General features: G+C 42.6%; 1 protein-coding gene across 6 annotated transcripts in view; it reads left to right on the top strand.

The window, feature by feature from the left end:
• LOC130858390 (probable G-protein coupled receptor 148) overlaps window positions 1-12,256 on the top strand; it is a 52,389-nt gene extending 40,133 nt beyond the window's left edge. For all 6 annotated transcript variants that reach the window (XM_057744749.1, XM_057744750.1, XM_057744755.1 and 3 more), the window contains one exon: window positions 10,352-12,256. In XM_057744749.1, coding sequence (XP_057600732.1) covers window positions 10,374-11,288 — 915 coding nt within the window. In that variant the 5' untranslated portion in view covers window positions 10,352-10,373 and the 3' untranslated portion in view covers window positions 11,289-12,256. The remainder of the gene's footprint in view (window positions 1-10,351) is intronic.
• The last annotated feature ends 995 nt before the right edge of the window (window positions 12,257-13,251 follow it).

Genomic DNA, 13,251 nt, shown 5'->3' with positions numbered 1-13,251 from the left:
ATAAATATATAGACTGTGACAATTGAGAGAAATCAATTATGCAACAGTTAAGTAAAAACTGAAGTTAATCAATTATGTGCTAAGTACAGGTTCTCAGAGCAGGCAAAAGGTTAAGGCATTCCATGAATTTCTACTTTCAATTATAAAATTTGTTTAAAATCATAGTTTTCACGTCTAGAGAGTTGATTTTGCATGACATGCATAATATGAATGGTGCAAAGTTACCTAATAAAGGTATCTTTAACAAAGCGATGTGTGTTATATGTAGATTTCAAAACTTAGGGAGTTCTTTTTCATCAGTAAAACCAATTACATCATATAAAAAGGTTGGTAAGGATAGCTATAATTAAATTGTACTTTAACCGGTTTGCAAGGCAGAAATAGAGACATAGATGTAGAGAACAAACATATGGACACCAAGGAGGGGAAGTGAGGTGGGGGGGCGGTTGAGGTGGGATGAATTGGGGATTGGGATTGTCACATATACATTACTAATAAGAAAAAAATATCAAATTGTACACTTTAACTATATGCAGTTTATTGTATATCAATTATATCTCAATAAAAGTTCTTAAAAAAATTAAAAAAATTTTTTTTAAAGTCAGGGGAAAAATGTGCTTTAATTTGGGGAAACGAAATTCAACCTGATAGAAAGTTTGTGTTAATCGCAATGCTGAGTCAAAGAGAGAAAACCAAAGCTCTTCACAGAATCTGCTGATTTCAACCTTGCCAAGATTGTGCTGATAAAACATCCAGTTTACTGCCAAAGCCAGGCATGGTCGACTGAGACAGAAAGGGTGTGTCTTGTCGCTTAGGATGGGGCAACTGTTGGTACCTATGTAATGAAAGGAAACCATTGACTATGGAGTAGAGGATTGTGTACTAGCAAAGCACAAAACTCACGATCTTGGCTGTTATGTGTTATTTTATAAGCTTTGATAAAGTTAAAATCATATACAGGTAAATTAACTTTCAACTAGCTTAACAATTGCAACAGTGTAACATTAAAATAGCTTTAGCATATTTCAAAAGTAAATGCAACAAGGTGAACTTTTGTTAGAAGCTAATAGACCAAAGACAAAATCCTCTAAAATTCTGAGAAATAGTATTGAGAATCATTTTCTCAGCAACATATAGATTGCTGTTTGCTCTTTGTGGTTTATAGACATCGTATTGACCTTTGGCATCAGGAGAAATAGGCAGGAAGGGAGAAAGGCCATCTGTTTACCTCCTGCTGGGTAACTGTCAGAAGATTCAGGACTGTGTAAGCTCCCTGACATCAGAGCCTTGGCCTGTGCTGGTTGCTAGAGTATCTCTAGCTCTTAAATCCAAACACATAGTATGTAATTGGAATTCACCAACTGATTGAACAACTGTCCATCTCTGCCACTTTTTGCTCCTTGGTTAGTCCCATGTCAATGCAGAGAGCTCCATCTAAGTAGAACTGAATGACTGTTTTATTTTAACCAGTGTACCATAATTTCATATAAATTCATTACTGGAGTTTCTATGATTCATGAAAATGTTATTTGTTCCTTATGACACCATTAGTTAGAATTCAACAGTCTTTTTCTGAAATCCCAGAATGACTCCTATGCCTACTTTCTTTCTTTCTTCTTTTTTTTTTTTGGCTGCATTGGGTCATTGTTGCTATGCACGGGCTTTCCCTAGTTGCGGCAAGCAGGGGCTACTCTTTGTTACAGTGTGTGGGCTTCTCCTGTTACAGAGCATGGGCTCCAGTAATTGCAGCACGTGGACTCTGTAGTTGCGGTGCCTGGGTCTTAGTTGCTTTGCAGCATGTAGGATCTTCCAGGACCAGGGATCGAACCTGTGTCCCCTGTAGGCAGATTCTCAATCACTGTGTCACCAGAGAAGTCCTCCTATGCCTTATTTCTATCTGCAGATATATATGGGACAGTTAAATCTGTCATCATGTTGTGCCCTCTTTGTTCATACAGACATCATTGTTACTATGATAATTTGGAGTACACACACCTATCATCATTATCTAAGTTATAAAATGAAAGAGCTTCATCACTATTCTTATAAGCTATCTTCTTTCCAATACTTCCTTCTTGAATATTTATTTTTATTCCAGGTTTGGGGATTTGTTTCACCCTGACCTTGTCCATGGGCAGCCTGCTGAAAGATGCTTATGCAGGTTTTTTTTTTAATTGAAGTATAGATAATTTACAATGTCATGCTAGTTTCAGGTGTACAGCAAAGTGATTCAGTTGTATATGTGTGTATGTGTGTGTATGTTTATATACTTTTTCAGATTCTTTTCCATTATAGATTATTATAAGATATTGAATATAGCTCCTTGTGCTATGCAGTAGGTCCTTGTTGCTTATCTATTTTATATATTGTAGTGTATATCTGTTAATCCCAAACTTCTAATTTATCCCCTCCCCTCCTCGCTTTCCCCTTTGGTAACCATAAGTTTGTTTTCTATGTCTGTGAATCTGTTTCTGTTTTATAAATAAATTAATTTGTATCATATTTTTTAGATTCCACATAGAAGTGATATCATATGATATTTGTTTTTCTCTGACTTACTTCACTTAATATGATAATATCTAGCTCCATTCATGTTGCTGTAAATGGCCGTTTATCATTCTTCTTTATGGCTGAGTAATATTCCATATATATGTGTGTATATGTGTGTGTGTGTGTGTGTGTGTGTGTGTGTATACCACATCTTCTTCATTCATTCCTCTATTGATGGACATTTAGTTTGCTTCCATGTCTTGGCTATTGTAAATAGTGCTGCTGTGTACATTGGAGTGTATGTATCTTTTCATCTTTTCTGGGTTTATGCTCAGGAATGGGATTGCTGGATCATATGGTAACTATATTTTTAGTTTTTCAAGGAACCTCCATACTGTTTTCCATAGTGGCGGCACTATGGAATTTGCATTCCCACTAACAGTGTAGAAAGGTTCCCTTTTCTCCACACTTTCTTCAGCAGTTATTATTTGTAGATTTTTTGATGATGGCCATTCTGACCAGTATCACCAGTGTGAGGTGATACTTCATTGTAGTTTTGATTTGCATTTCTCTAATAATTAGTGACATAGAGCAGCTATTCATGTCCCTCCTGGCCATCTGTATGTCTTCTTTGGAGAAATGTCTATTTAGGTCTTCTGCCCATTTGTGGATTGGGTTGTTTGTTTTTTTGATATTGGGTTGTATGAGCTGTTTGTATATTTAGGCAATTAAGCCCTTGTCCATCACGTTGTTTGCAAATATTTTCTCCCAGTCCGTAGGTTGTCTTTTTGCTTCGTTTATGGTATCCTTTGCTGTGCAAAAGCTTATACGTTTGATTAGGTCCCATATGTTTATTTTTGCTTTTATTTCTTTTGCCTTGGGAGACTGACCTAAGAAAGCATTGCTATGATTTATGTCAGAGAATAAATCTGTTCTCTTCTAGGAGTTTTATGGCTTTATGACTTTAAGTCTTCAAGCCATTTGGGGTTTATTTTTGTGTATGGTGTGAGGGTGTGTTCTAACTTCACTGACTTACCTGTGGCTGTCCAGCTTTCCCAGCGCCACTTGCTGAAGAGACTGTCTTTTCTCCGTTGTATATTCTTGCCTCCTTTGTCGAAGATTAATTGACCGTAGGTGTGTTGTGCAGGTTGTTTTTTAAGAAGTGTTTTTTAGCATTAAGAAAAGGCCGTGTTTCTATTAAAGTAAGGTAGTGGGGGTCTAGATTAAGGGATACTAGGAGTGCTTAGCAGAATGTCTGTAGATCAAAGTTTTGATCCGAAAAAAATTGGGGAAGGAAGCTGGAGGATTTCCCTTTTCATAAAAAAGGGCAGTTTAACACTCAAAAGTTAACTGCCTGGGAAAGCACTCACTAGAAAAATGTGTGATTTTTCTGTCTTCAGAAGTCACAGGATACACCTTCTGAGGCTTTGTGGTTTTACCTGGTTTTCCACATCACCTCTGGGAGCTGTTTCCACACGGTTAACACTCACAGCTAAGATTTAGTAAGTGCTTATTCTTGATGTCAAGTGCCTGGCGTTCAGTAAACACTGGTTCCCTCCCTTCCTTCCTGCCTGCTTGGAGGAGAGTAACAGAGGCAATCACAGAAGCTTCACAGACTGGAGTGATTTTTAAAAAACCAAAGAAGTAAGGCCACAATTAGAACAAAGAAGAAGACGTTTAAAGAGAAGGTGACATGTTTATTGTGGGAGAGGAGAAGGTCTGATCATTTGGGAAGAGTTTTAGCAGCATTCTGGGAGTATCCACTTTTTCTTATTGGCCTTCTGCCAACAGCCACCGGTTGCTGGAAATCATTTCTGAAGTTTGTTCTTAGCTGATGAGTTCTTCTCATTGGCAGTAAGTCAGATACCGACCCTAGTCTTGGCAGACACTGCCCGACTTGGCACTAGTGAATGCCCAGGAAGGAAAGCCATTCTCCCTCTCAGAGAGTGGAGAGTTTCCTCCTTCAGAAATTCCCAGGTGCAGGTTCTGGGGGGAGTCTAGCTGGACCCATGGGAAGCCATTCTTAGCTACCTGGAAGTAAGGTGGTACCTGGTAACTGCTTCTCCCTGCTGTATCAGCCAGCTCTAGCTGCCTTAACAAAATGTCACAGTCTGGGTGGCTTAAACAACTGAATTTTAGTTTCTCACGGTTCTGGAGGCTGGATGTCCAAGATGAAAGTGCTGGCAGGCCTGGTTTCCTCTGAGGTCTCTGTCCGCGCCTTGTAGATAGTCAGCCTCTTGCTGCTTCTTTATGTGGCCTTTCCTCTGAGCACACACAGCACTAGGGTCTCTCTCTGTGTGTCCTAATCTCCTCTCTTACAAGGACACAGGAATTCAGTCAGATTGGATGAAGGCCTCCCTAATGGCCTCGTTTTAACTTAACTTCCTCTTTAAAGATCGATCTCCAAATATAGTCACATTCTGAGGTTAAGGCTTCTGGGGGTTAAGGTTTCAATATTTGACTTTGGAGGAGGACACAGCTCAGACCCTAACACCTGCTCAGCTTTTAACATTCCTTTTCCTTTTTAAAAAATAATTCAATTCTCATGCATCAATATGGTACTTCAATATGGCTGCAATATAAGTGAGTTTTTTCCTAACTCAACAAACAACGACTGAGTTTGAAAACAAACTCTACCATTTACCAGCAACTCCCTGAGAGGAAGTGTGGGGAGCCCTTTACAACCTTTAAATATCAACCTTCACTGACTGGGGGCACCCGGCCCAATGGTTTAGGGAGTGAGCCCTGGAGTTGGACTGCCTGGTCCAAATTCCAGTATTACTGTCATGAGCTAATTCATACTTGTGAGCTACTCCTTCCTCTATCCCTCAGTTTTCTTTACTGAAGAATGGGAATAATGATAGTATCTACTTAATAGGTTTGTTGTACAGATGAAAGAAGTCAGCCTCACTTGCAGTGAACAATCAACTGCTATTATATCTTGTCTGTGTCATAATAAAATATCATTTTCTAATGCCCCCTTCCAGGCCCATCACTCACATTTGTACCCATCCAGTGCTCCTTTGATTTTCCTTTCAAGTGTGGTGTCTGTTCAGGAGTGGTTGTCTTGAGGACCCTCAGAGGTGAGAGAAGGGAGAAATGCCCCCAGATCAGTGACCCAGAGCTCACAATGAGGCCAAGGCAGCAGCTGCCCCTCCATAAAGGGAATCTTCTCACTCGGCTCACGCTTCCCGCCACATCCCTGCTGCTGGCCAGAAGGGTCAGAGGACGAAGAGGAAGCATGGGCTGCCCCAATTCCATTAGCTCCCTGGAGAAATGTCTCCAAGTTCACATCCTGTGTCAGGGCCCCTAGAACTACCTTTTCAGACCCATGGGGAGCTATGCAAAGACAAACCACAGGAGAAAAGCAAAGGCTGTCTGTTCCGAGCTCGCGAGAACAAGGAAATCAGCCACCATCACTTGCAGTTTGGTGGAAACTCACAAGCAGGGGAGTGGGAAAGCTTTCTGATGGAAAAAAGGGTTGGGCTCTGATGGGGACTGTGGGCCTGGGGAAGCTGGAAGTGGCCAATAGGAAGTGGGGTGTCCTATGGGATCAGTTGGGGTGCATATTTGATCTTCTAGTTGGTCCTAAGTTGGAAGCAGGGACAAAAATTAGGGAAGCTGTCAGCTATTAGTCAAGTCCTGGCTGTTTTGATTGTTATGAGGGCTGTCGTTTGGCTTCCTGGACTGTCAGTAGAGACAGCCATTGGACTTCCCCCAAGTCTAACCTACTGCAGGCTGCGTTCCCAGGCTGGTTCCCGTAGCTAAGGGCTTGGTTTCCTGGGCAGGTTGCTGCAGGTTGTAGGTGAGAGTTCTATTTTTATATGTGGTCTGGCCAAATCCGTTTGTAGGTTCAGTCTCTCACTGGGGGCAGCCTGTTGCCCTCAGGGACTGGTCCCAAGCATGGCACTTGGGATGAGACCCAGGTGCTTTGCTGTCTTGAATGTACCCAGTCCAGCCCTCCCAAACATCTGCTTCCTGCAGGATTTGGGTAGGGAGTGGTGACAGCTGATTCTGATTTTTTTCAGGACAATTGTGGACATAATGTACTTCCTTGCTGAAGTCTCTTAGCTTCAGGGTTTTATTTCAAAACTGAGGCCAGAGTAATATTTTGGGCTGGAAGGGAACATTATTCCCCGTTTTAAAATTCCAGAAGGAAAGGACTGTAAGTGGAAATAATATGTATAGACGAGGGCTTATTATATGGGTTTCGTAGCCATGAGCTCTTGATATGCAAATATACCTCCGAGAAGGAATATGAATTTGGAGACTGGGAGACTCTTTCTGGCTGCGTGATCCTGAATAAATTATTGATCTTCTTGGGGTCTCATAAATAAATTAAAGGCAATAGCACTTGCCCTCATTGATTTTGCGGAGTTGCAACCCTCCTGGAGATTTCAGATGTGCAGAAAGTATTCTAAGCATTTGCTATGGTTGTACTGTCTTCATTGCTCAAATTTCTCCTTTGTGAGCTGTCTGCTCTGCAGAGTTCTATCAAATACTGCTATGCAAGGCAGGTCCTATTCTAGAGAGCCAGGGGTTCTGTTCAGGTTAGTGAGACGAGGGATAAGATGAGAACGTTCTGGGGCAGGAGTGCGAAAATATTGTTCTCAAGAATAAGGTAAAAGCCCAGATACTCCAGCCCTGAGTTAAGGGTTGGCCCTTGAGGATGTGCGTGAGGATGACTTGGTAGCTGTAGAGAGAAAGGATGTAGAGCTTGGTGATGCTGCCTGGTTTGATGTTGGGAACCAAGGACCAGAGAAGCAAAGTGTTTTCTGTATCCAAAGTCATATTCCTCATTGGCAGTAGGCTTAGAGCCCAGTTCATGTGATTCCCCAGTCCAGAGGTAGAGTGTCTGTTCCCTCTTAACAGGGTCTTCATGCAGTCACTCTGGAGGCCCTCCGTTTCCATGGTGGCACCCTGAGGGCAGTGACAGCTGTGTGCTCTGGGAGTGAGAGGTTAAAGAGGAGGCATTTAATGCAGGCAGATGTGCATTTTCCTGTTTATTATTGAGGGCTTCTAGTGTAAGATTTTGATTGAAAAATCTGCAGCTAAAAGAAAGCTCGACAATGAGAGTGACCATTACAATTTCTGTTCCTCTCTGAAGAGCTGGAAAGTAGAGAGAATAAAAGCCTGGAGTTCAACAGCATGACAATGGCACAAAAATCCATCGGAACAGGGAAAATTCTCCACAAAGGATGACACACAGTAAGTAGGAAAAAAAATATGCCTTCAGCAAGGGATTTCATAAGAAGCTACAGCATTTTCAGTTCTCAGGAAGTTGCATCATTGTACCGCCATTGTGATTTGCCCTTTAGGAAATCAATAGCATTTATTGTATCTCTTCAGGGTCCATCTTATATACTTTGATCTCGAGGAGCCAGAATAAAGGAATAGAAACCTATTTCAGCTCGCTCAAATGATAGAGGGGGCTGTGTGTATGTGGTATTTTTAGAACCCAAGGACAGAAAATGCAGGGTATCTTGATGGAATCTGAAGTCCAGGAGCCCACGTTGCTCTCTGTCTTGCAAGGGCTTTCGTGGTCCCTGCTTCTCTCTGCTCCTCTCCAACTTCCTCTCATCTACACTCCAACATGACTGGCAGGTCAATTACATGACATCACGCTTGGACTACCTTCTCTGAGAATCCTTCAGTTGGATTTTTAAGAGACAGAGTCTGATGGACTCAGCACAGTCTGAAGAATGACGTTCCACAAGGCAGATACTGTATCTACTCCCAGTCCAGGCAACTTTGATGGAGGAGGACAAGGTGAGGAAGTGAGGCCGCAAGGGGGTGCTGGGGCCCATCCCCTGGGGTGCAGTGCTGTGGTGAGGCAACATTTGATACCTCTACTGCAGACTTTCACAGAGACAACAATGACGTTGTAATCTGGGGGCTCCCCAGGCTGCCACACAGTGTGCCTTTCACTGCAGTGCCTGCTTAAGAAGCTTTATCAGGCTACTGCACGTCTTACCATTTCAGTGGACCCCGTTCCCCAGCAATCCTAAGATCCCAGCACCTTCCTGGGCCCGCCGTCCTCCAGCTCCTTAACAGCAGAAATGATGTTCCTACAAATGGGGTCCAGTTGGTCAGACAAATGACACGGGGGGCAGTGTATCCATTTGGCCTTGTATTTGACATAACCCTCCTCGTAGTGGGTGGGAGAGTGGGCTCTGGAGTTGTACTCCCAAGTCCAAATCCTGGCCCCTCTAGGCAACAACTGTACAGCCTTGAGCGGGTTATTATTTATCCTCTCTAAGTCTCAGGTTCCCTATTTGTGAAAAGTGCATAATAAACCATGTGGTGAAAAATAAAACGTACTCCAGGCTTAGAGAGGAGTGTGCTCTGATCCCTGGGAAGTGCTTGGCAAATGTCAACCTCCATTGCCGTCACTATTGTTAGTCTCCCTTTCATGTTTTAGGGATTCAGATGAATTCAACTCTTTGCATCAACTAGTTCCCCCCATTCCTCACAGCTTTGGCCCTAACTTCTTCCTCAGAGTTTTGCATGTGTTAGGTGTTAACAAGGATTTGGTGGCTAATCAATTGACTTTTACAATGTTGTGCTTCATGCTCTGGATTGAGCAAAAGTTCTCACAATCAAAGATGGTAAGGGATGCCTAAGGACTAAAACTTTGGCCTGCTTTTTTTTTTTTTTTTAGCTCTTTATTGGAGTATAATTGCTTTACACTGTTGTGCCAGTTTCTGCCATACAACAAAGTGAATCAGCAGTATTTATACATCTGTCACCATATCTCCTCCCTCCCAAGACTCCCTCCCACCCTCCCTGTCCCACTCCTCTAAGTCATCATCCATCATCGAATTGATCTCCCATTTACTGAGCACTGAGTGTACATCTTTCAAACCCTCCTTTTAGGTGATTTGAGCATACATCTAAGGTTCTGATTCCAATTTCAGGGTTGGGGCCGCCCACCACTACAGCCAAAGCAATGCTCCAACATCAGCTGGGTGTCCTGCATTTTAACTCAGTTCTGATACTATATGCCTAGAGATAGTGTCAGATCCCACAGGTTAAGGGCTCAGTCCAACAAGACTATCCCCCCAATACCACACCAGACACCAACTGCAAGTCCATGTGGTCATCTGTGTTTCTGACCTGCACCCTCTTTGGGTTTGGTTAATGTGCTCGAGGGGCTCACAGAACTCAGAGAAACATTTTACTTACTAAGCCACCAGTTTATTATGAAAGGAGGTAACTCAGAAATGCATAGCGCAAGGTGTGGGGAGGGGCCACGAAGCTTCCACGCTCTCTCCAGGTGTGCCACTGTCCCTGAATCAACATGTATTCACCAACCTGGAAGCTCTCCCAACCCTGTCCTTTGGGTTTTTATGGAGGCTTCATTAAACAGCCACAATTGATTCAATCATTAGCCATTGGTGATAAATTCAACCTTTGGCCCCTCTTCCCTCCTGGAGACTTGGGGTGGGGGGGTGGGGACTGAAAGTTCCAACCATCTAATCACATGGCTGGGAACCCCGGCAGCTGGTCCCCATCCCTGGGTGACCAAGGGGCTTTCCAAAAGTCACCTCGTTATCATTACTCTCATCACTTAGAAGAAGTTCTGTGAGTGTTAGCTCTGCGCCGGAAACGGAATGAAGACCAAGTGCATCTTTCTTATTATAAATCATAACGTCACAATGCCCCTCCCCTGAAGTGAAGAGAGAACTCCAGATGATTTCTCCACGTCTTCAGTCCATGTCAATATTCTCTAAAGGCGTCTTCATCAATACCGAAAAACGTGCAATCTGTACCTCAAGACTGTACGCAAGGTCAGAGAGTCGAAAAACCACACAAGAAGCTTTAACACAGATTCATTCTTTCTCATTCTTTTCTCCTGCAGGAGCCAAGTTGCCCTGAAGATCATGAACTTGTCTTCTGAGCACTGCAACACATCAGACTGGCTGAGGCTGGAAGCAACAGTGAAAGCTTCGGTATATGTGGTGGCTTTCTCCTTCACCACTTTTATCACTGCCATCATTATTGCAATAGTGTCACAGAATTCAGAACTGAGGAAACAGATCCGATACATCCTCCTTTGCCACCATCTGCTGTGCATCTCCTCCTACTGTGGCCTGGGGGTGGTTTTCCAAGGGATGCGGGCCCTCCTGGCCAACAGCCCCGTGTTGGTGTGCTGGGTGGTGTTTGGGGCCCAGCTGAGTGTTGGAGAAGGGATTCTTTTCACTCTGGCCTTGATGGCTGTCAACACTTATCTAGCAATTTGCTGGCCCTTGAAGTCTCTGTCCTTTGTAGATTCAGTTAAGTATAGGATTCTGGCTGGGACTTGGATAATCATTATACTGAAGAATGTTTGCTTATTCCTCATAGAGGGCACTAGCTCTACTCAGGTTGCTCTTCTAAAATCTGAACCCCTTTGCCCAGTGGTCTTGAATGGCGTTCCTGCCAGAGTGATTGGCATTGTTTTCCTTGTCCTTCTTCTGTCTATCATTCTTATAAGTTACTCTCTGATATACAAAGAAGGGAAACGGGCTGGCCATTTTAATAGGTCAAATATCAAAGCAAGGAAAACAGTCCTTATTCATTTACTGCAGTTGGGCTTACATGTGATACCAACCCTGTTATTCATAGGTTTGGGAAAGATGTGTGGAGTGTTTTTCTCTGCTTTAAATCTGGTGCTTTTTGGAGTCTTTGCATTTGCCCAGTGTTTTAACCCTCTGATCTATGGGCTCTGGAATAGAGAGTTGCAAAGCAGATTATACCATTGGATGTGCTGTCAACTGTGGTGTGGTCACACGGTGACCAGCAAAGGGCCGGTTTAAACAAAAACTCAACCATTTTGAATCCATAACGCTTGTCCTAATGGACTATCGGCTAGGGTTGAGGATTTGCTATTTACTCAATCTAATATTGATGCCTTGATTTGATTTTGAAAGTAATATGAGTAAATCAAAGTTACCCATCTGGCTTGCAAACTTTGCTACTGTGTGCACTGAATTGGCCTCAGTGAAATCATTTTATGTTTTTAATTCTAAATCCCAATTAGCATTGTGGGCAGCATGCTTTACTGTGTTTCAGGAGTTGGGCAGTTTTTGCGAATGCAGTTGTTTTTAGAAACTGAGAAATAGTCCATTGCTGATAGGGAGAGAAGTTTGGCTCTTCCTCTTTATTAATTAAGGGTAGGTTTGGCTAATGTAATAACAACCCAGCAACATAATAACAGTGACTTTAAAAAGTTAGAGATTGATTTCTTTTTCTTATGTAAAAGAAATCTGGAGGTACACAACCCAGGCCTGTGTGGCAACTCTGTAGTCCACAGGCTCACTCTCTTCTCCTCTGCCGTGATTCATGACCCAAGATGGCTTTCAGTGCTCCTGTCATCACATTCACACTCCAGCCAACAAGAAGGAGGAAGGGGCAAAGAAGCCTACCTTCTAAAGACACTTTCTAGAAGTTACAAAACACTTTCTTACATCTAACTGGCCAAAATTTATTCATGTAGCTATGACTTAGATTTAAGGGAGGGTAGCAGGGTAGCAAAGTCCCCAGTTAAAAATTGGGGTTCTTAATACTAAGAAAGTAAGGAAGAATGGATATTGGGAGACGAAATTACTTCAGGAGCCGATTTCCTCTCAACAAATAAAATACAAAGAAACACAATGGATGGGTTATGGTCATCACAAAAATATACTCTACCTTTTCATTGGATATATAAATACAGAGTTTTCTATTCCGTATCCCAGAAAACTTTAATTGTATTATGTCAAAGATAATGGCATCAATAAAGAGATCACTGAACTGGTTTAAATATGGTAACTCATAATTTAAGTCTAAATAAGTTTGGGGCAGTAATATGAAATAAATTCTTTCCCAGAAGTTTACACATAATATTTCTTTAAAAAAATTTTTTTTTGCTTGTCAGTAATTTTTTTTTTTATAAATTTATTTATTTAGGCTGCATGGGGTCTTTGTTGCTGCATGAGGGCTTTCTCTAGTTGTGGTGAGCAGGGGCTATTCTTTGTTGCCGTGTGCGGGCTTCTCACTGTGGTGGCTTCTCTTGTTATGGAGCACAGGCTCCAGATGCATGGGCTTCAGTAATTGTGGCACTCTGTGGGCTCAGAAGTTGTGGCTCACAGGCTCTAAAGCACAGGCTCAGTAGTTGTGGTGCATGGGCTTAGTTGCTCTGCGGCATGTGCGATCTTCCTGGACCAGGCTCAAACCTGTGTCCCCTGCATTGGCAAGCAGATTCTTAACCATTCTACCATCAGGGAAGCCCCTACATATGATATTTCTTTAGATAAAACATCCATTTCTGAATCAGTCAGGATTCAGTTCTAGAAAGAGGAATCATAACTCTAGGTATTTTGAACAAGAAGGATTTAATACAGGAATTTGTTGTGCATAACGTCACTGGAAGGGCTAAAGGAGTGGAAATCAGGGGACACCATTGATTGAAGCCAAAGAGCAAACCACTGCAGCTGTGATCTGGAGGTCAAGCAGGTGCTTCCACCACTAACACCCCCCTCCCCTGCCCCCACCTCGTGCCACTCATGTCTTTGTGACTTTGGGAGAGAAAGAGCGGAACAGCAACAAGAAGATGGCCTCTACCTCCTCCATCTTCCAAATCTCAAGTGATTGCCTCTAATTGGTAGAACCTGACTGGTACCCAGACCCTAAGAGCAAAGGAGTCTGGAGGATGTTTTTCCTAGTTTCACAGAATTTGCAGTACAGGAAGATACCCCAAAAGGAGTGTAAAATGAGGATTGAATGAGCCAATCCGTGGGA

The sequence above is a fragment of the Hippopotamus amphibius genome, chromosome 8, assembly GCF_030028045.1.
Source record: "Hippopotamus amphibius kiboko isolate mHipAmp2 chromosome 8, mHipAmp2.hap2, whole genome shotgun sequence".
NCBI lineage: Eukaryota > Metazoa > Chordata > Mammalia > Artiodactyla > Hippopotamidae > Hippopotamus > Hippopotamus amphibius.
The sequence above is the reverse complement of the archived record's forward strand: the minus strand, read 5'-3'. Positions and strand labels throughout refer to the sequence as shown.